The sequence below is a fragment of the Euprymna scolopes genome, chromosome 12, assembly GCF_053919585.1.
Source record: "Euprymna scolopes isolate OS-2025 chromosome 12, ASM5391958v1, whole genome shotgun sequence".
Taxonomy (NCBI): domain Eukaryota; kingdom Metazoa; phylum Mollusca; class Cephalopoda; order Sepiida; family Sepiolidae; genus Euprymna; species Euprymna scolopes.
This window is the reverse complement of record NC_136493.1, coordinates 12,677,768-12,690,577: the sequence shown is the minus strand read 5'-3', so window position 1 is coordinate 12,690,577 and position 12,810 is coordinate 12,677,768. Positions and strand designations below refer to the sequence as shown.

The following is a 12,810-nucleotide window of genomic DNA, read 5'->3' as shown; positions in this document are numbered from 1 at the left end:
AAATAAAACAAATAAAAATGAAATAACTTAAGAGATAAATTATCACTGCCATAAGTATACATGTAGTAAGTAACCGTTCGCTTCGTTTTTATCTGCTTAGACGTGACATTACTAACAGCCCTGACGCCAGCAGATAAAAAAAGGCTTACTGAACAGTAACGAAGGTCGCAACAACCCAACTAGAGCAAATGCCGTTTTGTTTTGTTTTTTGTTTTTTTTTTTGTCTTTTTCTTGTTTCGTTTCGCTTTTTCTCTCCTAAACTGGGTAATACATTTCTCTATATTATATTTCTCTTGGTCTGTCTGTCTATCTATCTCTCCGTTTCACTTTTTCTTGGAAACTACTGAGTCAATCGGACTGAAATTGTGTATGCACCTCTGTTATGACAGAGTGCAACGAACTAAGTATTATTGTATCCGTTCAAAGCACAGCTACAGATTAATATGGGTCAATAGAGATTAGTTACCACAATATCAAAGTTACTAGTTTTCTCGAAAATTACAAGGCCGATTTGGATGAAATTTTGTATTAACCTGAACTATGATAAAATGCAGCAACCTATTATGGTATTCGTTCGATGCATAGTTAGGGATTAATATGGATTAATAGGGTTCGTATTTTATGCAAAAATGAGCACAAATTTAATAATATTAAACCATCACTCTATATATCTATAAAAGTAAAATTGTCTGTATGTGTGTGTCTGTGTGTACATTTCTCTAACAAACTACTTTGTCAATTTTAAGTCTACAGACTTAAGATTTGACATAGGAGGTATTGAGATTTGGAAAAATCTTTTTAATTAGTTTTCGGCCAGAATCTTGGCTGTCAAGGGGTCAAAGTTCAACGATTTGACCTTTGAGAACTCTACCAAACTCCTCCGACAATTTTGGGTCTAAACACTTGAAATTTTAGATGTAGGTTACTTGGACATGGATCTAACTTTATAATTTGATTTGATCCCAAAAAATAAATATTACGGGGTCAAAAATTGGGGAAAAAGTTTTTAAAAATTTAACGACTGCGATCTCTACAAAATTATTCAGCCAATTTTTGGTCTAAACATTTGAAATTTTAAATAAAGTGTATTCAGACATAGGACAGGCATTTTAATCAGTTTGAGGGCCAAAAATTGGCTGCCAAGGGGTCAAAGTTGAAAGAATTGAACTTTGCAGACTCTATCAAATTCCTCTGTCAATTTTGAGTCTAAACACTTGAAATTTTCGATATAAGTTACCTGGACATGAGTGAAACTTTTTCATATATATATATATATATATATATATATATGTACATATGTACATAAAGTTATAAATTGTACATAGGGCCCGAGCAAAGTTTGGTATAAAACAGCCATTTTAAGTCAACAGGCTATAATTGGTTTACATTTTTAACGTGCTAAAAAGTCTAGTGAGTTAAAAATGTTAAAAACATTTCCAAAACCATTAAAAAGTTTGTACTGGAAAACCAAAAGTGATACTTTAAAGAATATCGACTGACGTCACAGATTTTTGATGACGTCATAACTTCTGGAGTCAACAAACTGTATTTTTATTTTCGTTCTGAGCACGTCTACTTTCATATTTGCATAAAGATTTTTGTCTTTAAATTAATTTTATGAGTCACGTAAATTTTAGGAAATGTTACTGGATTTAATAGTAAAAATTGTTATTCTTTTAAAATTTATGGCGTATAAAAATGCCTATGGTGGTTCACACATTGTCCATATCGTCCTATTACAATATCCAATCGAATCTCTATCGATTTTCACAAGTTTCATATGTAAATATAGAGCATGTCAATTCTGTACACTTGATATCATATTCTTTGGTCCTGGATATGACCGTAAACTATATCCGATGGAGAGGTCCCAGCTTGCGGGCTTTGGGGAGTGTGGACCCACCCTTTAATTGTCATTGCTCCCCCCCCCAAAAAAAACAATATACTCTATTAAAAAATCGTTCTTCAAAATCATTGGATTCGGCATTAAATAACCTGAAAAGAGTTGATATGCCGTAAAAGTACTGCACGCCTGTGGAACTCTCTACCGCTTGCCTGTTTCCCTCCTGACTTCAATATGGATGTCTTCAAGTCCAACGTAAACAAATTCCTGATGAACCGTCGCCTTAAGTAATGACAATTTATCAGATCTCCAATGCTAATGAATACCGCAACACTATCCCATTGATTACTGTACACAAAATAACCCTTATCCCCGAGTGGCTTCTGGGCCTTGATAAGTGGTGATCGCAAAGTAAAAAACAAAAAACAACCAAAAAAAAATAATAGTCTTTATTCAATGGAGCAATGTACCTTTCCCTTTTCAAAGAATGGTATTCCATGTTCTCCATATTTGGGGGGGGGCTTTAAATGTAGATATAATTTCTTTTTAATTTGACAAACTTCTTAATTTTTTACCTTTATCTATGGTATCCAAGATTTTGTTAAATTCATTTTAAAATGTTCATTTATATTTTTACTTTGTGCCATTTTCTCTATTTATTAACTCGTGCCATTTTTACCGGCGTCATTTTTACCTAAATTAGAAATTGTGTTGGCTTGTGGCCGCGCCAGCAGACATCCGGATAGTCCACTTAAAATTACACAATGAAAAGAAAAAAGTATTTTTAATTTTCGAAAGCTCAGATTAAAATAAATGTTTACATATTTTAACATTTAGCAGGCCGCCCGGCGTTGCCCGATCGTAAAATACACATAAATATTATATTTTAATTAATGCAGAATTCTTATTTCTTACCGTAGATATTAAATACTCTATGGCTGACTGGGATAGCTTCCGTACATTCATATCTGATTTACCTCTGCACTCCATGTTTAAAAAGGAAGTGTCCTCTATAGTATCAGATCTGACCGAATGGTTAATTGCAGGCATAGACCAATTCATACAATCTAAAAAATTCCAACAAAAACCTAAAAGCCAGCCATGGTTCTCCCCAGAATGTGCTGCTGCTATCGCGCACAGAAATCACTTTTTCCATAGCTACCAACGTAATAGATGCACTGAGACTAAAGCTGCTTTTAGGTCTGCCAGCAACCACTGTAAAGGAGTAATAAAAAAATGCAAGAGAGCTATATGCCAAGTCTGTTAAATCCAAAGTAGCTGATCAGCGGCTTGGATCCCACCAGTTTTGGCAAATAACAAATAGGATCCTGAACAGAAGTGTGCGTTCTATCCCAACCATTATCAATGGACCAGAGGTAATCTCGTCAGCGTCAGACAAGGCCAAACTATTTGCAAAGAACTTTTCAGCTAATTCTACCCTATGCGACGAAGGCCATCAACTCCCCATATTTCCTTCTATAACACAGAACAAGCTAGGTAACATACAAATATCCGTGCATGAGGTCGCCAAGCTAATAAAGAACCTAGATTCCAGTAAAGCAACTGGCCCTGATGGCATCCCAATTATAGTGTTAAAAAAGCTTCAACCAGAACTTGCTCCCATACTTACGAAACTATTTAAGCGCTGCCTTAAGGAGAAGTGCTTTCCGACTCCCTGGAAGACCTCATCAGTTTGCCCTGTATTTAAGAATTCAGGTAATAAGTCATCTCCCTCTCAATACAGATCTATAAGTCTCCTGTGTGTTATGAGTAAGTTGCTGGAATCCATATTAAATAGAGAAATAGTCAACCACCTCAGCAGGAATAACCTTCTTAGTGACACACAATATGGTTTCCGCTCTGCAAGATCTACCGCAGATGTGCTGACGGTTATATCCCACAGGATTAGTGAATCTCTTGACAAAGGCTTCCTTTCTAGGGCAATTGCTCTCAACATATCAAAGGCCTTCGACAAGGTATGGCATAAGGGTCTACTTCACAAGATTTCCAGCTACGGTATAACTGGAAATGTTTTCTCAATCATTAAATCATTTCTCTCCGATAGGCTCATAAGAGTAGTGGTAGATGGACAAAAATCGGAGGCCTGCAATATAAATGCTGGAGTCCCTCAGGGGTCCATCCTGGGCCCAACTCTCTTCCTGATCTACATCAATGATCTCCCTAAACACATACTTAAATCATTCGTTGACATCTATGCTGATGACACGACCATCTACGGCAACACATCAAGGGCTGTGGATGACAAAGTTCTCTCTGATTCTCTCTCCTCTGATCTCGAGCGCGTGGTTCAGTGGGAGAAGATGTGGCTGGTTACCTTTAATGCATCAAAAACCAAACTCCTATCCTTACATCATCAACGCTCTGATCCCCATCTGGCATCAATTGTGATGGATGGCTCTCGTCTGGGTGAGGCCCCGTGTTTTGACAAGCTTCTGGGTTTGACCTTTACTCCTGATCTGAAATGGAGCACGTACATCAAGTCTGTTGCCAAGGTCGCTGGAAAGATGGTGGGATCCTTCTACCGCTCCAGAAGATACCTCACTACGGATGCAATTCTCTATCTATATAAAAGCCAAGTACGTCCAAGGATGGAATACTGTTGCCATATCTGGGCAGGAGCTGCTAAAAACAGCATATCCTGCCTTGACAGAGTACAAAATAGACTTCGTAGCTTAGTGGGGGATGCCCTTTTCTCTACACTGCAACCTCTCTCCCACAGAAGAGACGTTGCGAGCCTGTCCTTGTTTTATCGTTATTTCCATGGCAGATGCTCGTCTGAACTCCAGTCTCTGGTCCCCCCTCGCCAATCTTTCACGAAAAACACCCGTCTAGCTGAATCCACTGTGAAAAATTTCCCCCACTCTATATCTGTGCCTAAATCAAAACGCAGATTCCATGAACAAGGCTTCTTTCTTAGAACTGCACGCCTGTGGAACTCTGTTCCGTCTGCCTGCTTCCCTTCGGACTACAACTTAGTTGTCTTCAAGTCCAATGTTAACAAATTCCTAATGAACCGCCCCCTTAAGTAAACATATCAGCAAATCTCCTCACTAACGTAATGTACTTGCAATAACCCTTATCCCTGAGTGGCTTCCAGGCCTTGATAAGTGGTGATCACTGTGTAAAAAAAAAACAAAAAAAAACGTAACGTTAAATTCTCGGTTTTTAATCGGTTTTTGACCGATAATTTGGCTGCCAAGGGTCAAAGTTCAAAAGATTTGACCTTTGCGGTCTTTAGCAAACTATTCAGCCCATTTTGGGTTTAAACATTTGAAATTTTACATCAAGGGTAATCAGACATGCAAACAGCTTTTAATCAGTTTTTAGGCGAAAAGTTGGCTGCCAAGGAGGAGTGGTGGGCGACGAGGCTCGTTAAAACCGAAACCCCTTTTTCTCTTCAATAATTTTAAAGGTCGTTCTTTTTATTTATTTCCTTTTCTTCTGCGTCTGGGCGTTCAAAGTTCAACGGGGCATTACTGGACCCCCGAAACAAAACCACGACCGCTGATTGGTTGAGCGCCACTTGTGGACATATTGGGAGAGGAGGGGTTGCAACAAGCCTATACTGATAAAACGTGTAGTAAAGATCGGAACACAGACACTTTGTCACGCGTCTTGGCGACACCCTTTCCCCCGATAACACGCGCCTCTGTGAACTTTTTTTTCCCCGTATACTGACGATAGAAAAGCGAAGTACTTTGTTAAAAAAAACGCCAGCCCCGATCTGTATAACTAAGTCAGTTGTGTATATGCTATTTGTAAAGTTGAAAGATTCTATGTTAAGAAAAGCCAGTTAATCTTTGACTTCCTTTCTTTATTTTGAAAACGCCGTTGTTGAGTGCAGTCTATTTTTCAGACGGCCCAGTTGACAGTTTGGAAGCCGGATCAAAGGTGGAAATAGTGAGCGAACCACGGCGGCGGGGTCGAACACGACCACTAGACGAGAACACAGGTAATGCCACAGGGATCGGCATCGGTTGCACCTATCATCCAAGACTGTGCATCTGAGCCGCCCTGTAGGGGTTATATATATATATATATATATATATATATATATATATATATATATATATATATATATATATGAGAAATATGGAAATGTTATTCCGACAAAATAGAGAAATAAAAAGGAAAACCCCGTATTATGTGTTCATCAACGTTTCGTCTTTATTTCGAGACTTCCTCGAAATAAAGACGAAACGTTGATGAGCACAAAATTATGGAAATAATATTCTGACGTAGTGGAGAGATCAAAAATGAACAAACCGAATTATATTTTCATAAACGTTTCGTCTTTATTTCAAGACTTCCTCGGGATAAATAATTTTCAAAAAATAAAATACTAGTACAAAGTTTTAAAATATGCATAAAAAGGTGTCTTTGTTTTATTTCAGAACGGAAAATGCAATTGGCAATTCAAAGTGTATATAGCGTTGTGGATAGGAGTGAATGATATATATATATATATATATATATATATATATATATATATATATATATATATATGTATGTATAATTATAAAACTCAAATGACCTTGTAACGGGTGTTGTAACCCAACATCCGGTTTACGACTTCCGGTTGCACATGCATACACAAACATAAACCTATAACAGCGCATGCATACACAAACATAAACCCATAACAGCGTAAATAAATCACCTCGACAATAGAACGTATTGTTTTACTTTGTACGTTTTTAGTGTCCCAATTGTTTTTTTTTCGCGTTTAAATTATCCAAATAAACAATTGTTAATACTTTCTGCTTTTTTTTTTTACATCTTTCATTTTCCCATAACAGTGTGAATAAATAATCAATTCGACAATAAAACGTATTGTTTTACTGTGTACGTTTTCAGCGTCCCATTTTTTTGTTTTTTTTTTGTTTGGGTTTTTTTTTTCGCGTTTACATTATCCAAATAAACAATTGTTAATACTTTCTGCTTTTCTTTATAGCGTTCATTTCCGCATTATCTTAATTAGTTTTATTGACCTTATTATTAACATATAAATTAAATATTTGACCCAATGGGTCATGAATGTTTGTTTAAAATAAATGAAAAAAGTTACATTTTATTTTCATTTTCTATTTAAAAAGCCATTCTTAACATGGGGAAAGTGTTTTTTACTAAGCGAGGAAGAAGGAAAGGGATCGGAATATGTTCCGGTTTCACGTAGAACCCTAACCGTGACATTTTAAAGTCACGTATTAGTACATGCAGTAAACAGGCGAATATATGCTGCAAAAGTGCCAATACTTTAAACCTAGTTTCTAGCAATGCACAGTCCCCCCCCCCCAAAAAAAAACAAGTGTGCACATACTCACATATCATTAAATGGACTGAATAATGATGAAGTTGACAGCCGAAAACGGACACCGAAGTATAAGTTATTGTTTACAATATTAGATGTAACTTATACAATAGAACTGTGTTTATATGCTACGTATTATTGCATATGAGCTTTGCCAAGAAAAGGAAGTTCACTTTAACTAAATGTTTTATCTAATACTTTTAATATGTAAGAGAAATAGAGAGAGAGGTAGAGAAAGATAAAAATTATGATCCAGACAAAAGAGAAGGGATGTAGAGTCGGGGTTGGGGAGTGATTACCTCTATTCATTAGTAAACACTGTACGCATGTTTAATGGCAGAAGTCATTTGCCATTCTGTGTCGGTTAGGGTTAGGGTTAGGGTTACTCACATATCATTAAATGGACTGAATAATGATGAAGTTGACAGCCGGTGTCGGTATACATACCCGCCGAGAATCCAATCGCGATAATCAGTCCGGCAGAAACTGGTTCATCCGTTGACTTTTATCTGACGGGCTGAGGTATTCGACGAGAGTAGTTAGTCCTCCCTCCTAGACCTTGCCTCCCCTCTTTGGTTTTGAGTTAGCGTATCGCTAATTGCTTGAGGGGCCCGGTTGGAGAATGCCGACAGGACTACCCACGCTATTTTCAAGTGTCCTTTCTTTGCGATGCTGACGTGATACTCCCCACCTTCCGGCTTTTTGCTAAATCTTCCTGAACTGGAAAAGCAGTTGAGAAGACATAAAAACAGTCATCCTAAAAAGAAGAAGAAAAATTATTAGTCGTGGTGACAGTGGTGCGTTTATTGGTTGAAACAATTGAAGCATGAAATTAGTGTAAAACAAAAGAAACTTTCAACTTTGTAAAATGTACCTAAAGTGGGGTATCATTTTAGAGATGCGGGATGGTGACCAACAAAGCCGTGGAAGCTGTGTGTTCTAAGGGTCACCAATATGTAGAATAGAAACACTAAGTTTCATTCTGACATTTTAAACAATCTTCGTTAACGTGTTAATAAAAAAAGAATCATCATCATCATCATCATCATCATCATCATCATCATCAAGTGGTGTCCTACCTGGTAAAGAAATTGACAGCTATGGTTCTCTCTCTCTCTCTCTCTCTCTCTCTCTCTCTCTCTCTCTCTCTCTCTCTCTCTCTGCATTCATGAATTCATTGTTGCTCATCATTATTGATGTTGCTCATGTATTCAACTGTCAACGTATGTTTCTCGCTGTCGTCCTCTGTTTCTTCGACCCACGATATTTCCTGTCAAACTAATCTGTTCTATTCCGCTTTTTTCTGTAGACATGGCCCATGAACCTGATTTGTCTTTTTCGTACTGTTCTTATTAGAGAACTTTCTGTTTGCTATTTCTAATACCTCTTGATTTGTTTTCTGTTCTGTCCAGGATATCTTCAAAATTCTCCTCATAGTTTAAGTTTCAGTTGCCTCTAGTCTTTTCCTCGTGGTGGTGGTGATTGTCCAGCCCTCACAACCGTATAATAGAACAGACCATACAAACGTATAATAGAACAGACCATACAAACGTCGTATAACAGAACAGACCATACAAACGTATAATAGAACAGACCATACAAACGTATAACAGAACAGACCATACAAACGTATAACAGAACAGACCATACAAGCGTATAATAGAACAGACCATACAAACGTATAATAGAACAGACCATACAAACGTATAACAGAACAGACCATACAAACGTATAATAGAACAGACCATACAAACGTTTAATAGAACAGACAATACAACCGTATAATAGAACAGACCATACAAACGTATAATAGAACAGACCATACAAACGTATAATAGAACAGACAATACAACCGTATAATAGAACAGACCATACAAACGTATAATAGAACAGACAATACAACCGTATAATAGAACAGACCATACAACCGTATAATAGAACAGACCATACAAACGTATAATAGAACAGACAATACAACCGTATAATAGAACAGACCATACAAACGTATAATAGAACAGACCATACAAACGTATAATAGAACAGACCATACAAACGTATAATAGAACAGACCATACAAACGTATAATAGAACAAACCACACAACCGTATAATAGAACAGACCATACAACTGTATAATAGAACAGACCATACAAACGTATAATAGAACAGACCATACAACCGTATAATAGAACAGACCATACAACCGTATAACAGAACAGACCATACAAACGTGTAATAGAACAGACCATACAACCGTATAATAGAACAGACCATACAAACGTATAATAGAACAGACCATACAACCGTATAATAGAACAGACCATACAACCGTATAATAGAACAGACCATACAAACGTATAATAGAACAGACCATACAACCGTATAATAGAACAGACCATACAACCGTATAATAGAACAGACCATACAAACGTATAATATAACAGACCATACATATGTTCGGAGTATTCTGAATTTTCTGCAAAAAGAATAGAAAGAGAAAAGTGTTAATCATAGTTTATAAGTATTGACGAAGACAAAAAGTTACAAAGTTTTGTTTGAAGATAAAAAAGTTCATATAAGTGCATTGTACCGAGGTGTTGAGGGCATGTTGGATTTTGTATCTCGCTATTGTCCTAAGAGTTAACTTTGGGGGTTGGTTCGAACCAGGTGGAGGTTTTGTTAGTACCGGGTCCTGACAAGGAAAAAGGGAAGCAAACCCAATATTAACGCATTTATTAACTTCCATCACGTGTTCAGTTCGCCTGATGGCTTATGACTGAGCAAGCCATAAAGTAAGTTGAATGTTTGCACCAATCAGCGCTGAGTTCATAAGCCAGCAAAAATTGTAAACCCTGAACTATCACTGCTTCTACATCACTAACAAGAAAAATGTAAATAACCACTAATACCTCACTTTATATTTTCTATTTACGTTTTTCTTCTTATGAACGCTAATCATACCTCACTTTAAATACGTCTTACAAAGTTGAAGGTGTCTTTCGTTTACACAAAGTTCTTTTTTCATTTTTGGTATTGGCTATTTAGTTAACCATTTATTGCAATCGTTTCATATGTATTGTTTGGCCTATTTGAACTGCGGAAACGTCATGAATATAACAACTGTCAATACTAAAATAGTAGTCCAAATAATTCATATAAAATTTTTATCAGTATCTCAAAAATGTTGAAACTTCATTTGATGTTTTCATAGTGACTTGTATCTGACTCCATCTTTGTGTCACGCATGCGTATTGAGCTTTATATTCAACTTTTTATCTTGTTATTCCCTGTTCTTTGAATATTTATTGAAATAAAATAACATTAAGGGAATTGATTATTGCACGAAGTTATTACGTATAAAACGACTGGTACATGTGGACTATAATGTATATAGAATGATCTATCAAGTAACGGCCTTTTCCGCTAAATGCAACACTTTCTAAAGAATTGCCGATTCGACTCGTTTGATGAAGTCGAGGAAGCAGCGTGTCAAGAATTCTTGGATTCGAAGCCGACTGAATGGTACTTTGACCAAATCCGAAAATTTGCAGATCTATGGCAGAAAATCTTGGAAACTAATGGTGTTTTCTTTTTTTTGGGGGGGGGGTAATTTTTTAGTTTCTTTTATTCTTATTAGTTGGGGAGTAAAATTTCATTTTTTTTTTTTTTTTTTGCAAGTGTTACGCACTTTTGGGACAACTTAATATTTTGTTTCAATCGACAAAAATATAGTGTGGTTGAACTAGAAAATTCTCAAATTAAAAAGAAAAAAAACAGCTCGAGATAGTCAGAGATTACATCACTCGAAATGTTGTAACCCTTATTCTCCAGTGGCTTTTAGCCTTGATAAATGGTGACGCATTAGAAAATAATCTTGTTTCATACAATTAATACACTGGTCCATATAAACGTTATCAATTTCTAAGGATATTTTCATTTTGTATAGAAAATTAAGTAAAAAAAAAAAATTATTTGCGTTATGCAAGTAATATTAATCGCAGGGGAAGATAACTCTTGTTTTACTTGTTTTAAACTTTTTTGCAGGATATCGAATCTGGTTCAAGAAAACTTGAGAATGGTGAGTCGATAAGAGATGAAGTTAATGATCCGGACGTTATCATTTCTTCTGAACATAACTTGGATTTACTTTACACCGTTAAAGATGTCCCTCCTTGGTATATGTGCATCTTGCTGGGCCTCCAGGTAAGTATGGTAGCATAGCTTGGAAAAATTTTTTTAGTATTCCTACTATTTGCCCGTCTGCTTGTCCCTTTGATGTGTAAGTAGTTGGCTCATTGGATAGTGAACTCTTCCGGGCATTTTCTCTTTCTTTCTTCTTTTTTTTTCATTATTCATATTATTTGAATCCGTCAGACTGCTGTTCTCATCATGAGTGCTATTTTCACAACGTTTCGCTCGATGTAACCTTCGATATTTTTCAAGTGCATCTTGTCGAACTCGGGGATGTTTCTGTGGAACTCGGAGATCTGCATGGAATTTCGAATGAAACCCGTTACTTAATCCACAAAGGTATCGTGCTCTTGTTCAGTCAATCATGACTAAATTAAAGTACTAAGAAATTCGCAATTGTATTTTGAGTGTTGACCGCACTGAGGATTGAACCTTCAACCTCCAGAAGAGTGTAACTTACAACTGTATTATACCAAGTACTTTATCTACTATGCAACAGGGCAAATAAATAAAGGTTTCCATTCGAAATTTAGTACAGATACCCGATTTGACAGAAATATTTCCAAGTTCGATAGAACAATTCCAGAATTTGACTAGATATGCCAGAAGAAGGTCGGAGTTTACATTGACCGAAACGTTGTGAAAATAGCGCTTAAGATGAGAACAGTAGTCTGAAGAATCCAAATAATTCGAATATCAATCCTCATCTCAAAAATTCATAAACATTTCTGATTACGTCATCAGCATAGACATAGTGAAGAAATAGTAATAGAATGTTTCATTTCGTTCTCTTTCCTACAGTTCTACGAATAATAAATATACAGAAACGCCGAGGGCAGACTCAATGGCGACATTTTTTTAATTGTTTTATTTTTATTTTATTTTTTACAACGCTGTAAACTTACACATTTCTATCGTCCGCAAAAAAAAAAAAAAAAAAAAAATCACAGATGGGACGAGCAACCCCTTTCAATTCACAGGCCGTAGAGATAAATATTTCTCTCTTCCCCACGTTTCATTTCAGACTTTTTTCTGTCTAATGCAACTTCTGACATTCTTCCAGCGTATCTTGTTAAACTCGGGGATCTTTATGCTGAACTCGGGAACTTCATATCAGTTTTGCATTGTTAAATGTAAATATATTTTATAACTGCACATCAAATGCTTGCAAAAATCATATATTCACGCTGACAATTCTTTTGTCACTATTCTCAAAATCAACGCAGACACGAATTCATCAACATAGAGAGAGACATTAATTGTAAGGGGTTGGTTGGTGTGTCGCTCGACTACAGCGAAGTGCCAACATGTCAATCATGCTCCCCGCAGTCAGCCTACTCTCTTCTATTTTCTGTTGTTTATTTTTCTTTTACATAGACATAAATCGACATTCCTGGAATTGTAAACATCAAGATGCCACATTTTTTTTCTACTTTGCATTGTGC

At 36.3% G+C, this 12,810-nt stretch overlaps 1 protein-coding gene across 2 annotated transcripts in view; it reads left to right on the top strand.

The window, feature by feature from the left end:
• Positions 1 to 12,810, top strand: part of LOC145291193 (solute carrier family 23 member 1-like) — a 182,140-nt gene that overhangs the window by 42,288 nt on the left and 127,042 nt on the right. For both annotated transcript variants that reach the window (XM_080136771.1, XM_080136772.1), the window contains exon 2: positions 11,219 to 11,377. In XM_080136771.1, the coding sequence (XP_079992897.1) occupies positions 11,219 to 11,377 (159 nt within the window). The remainder of the gene's footprint in view (positions 1 to 11,218; positions 11,378 to 12,810) is intronic.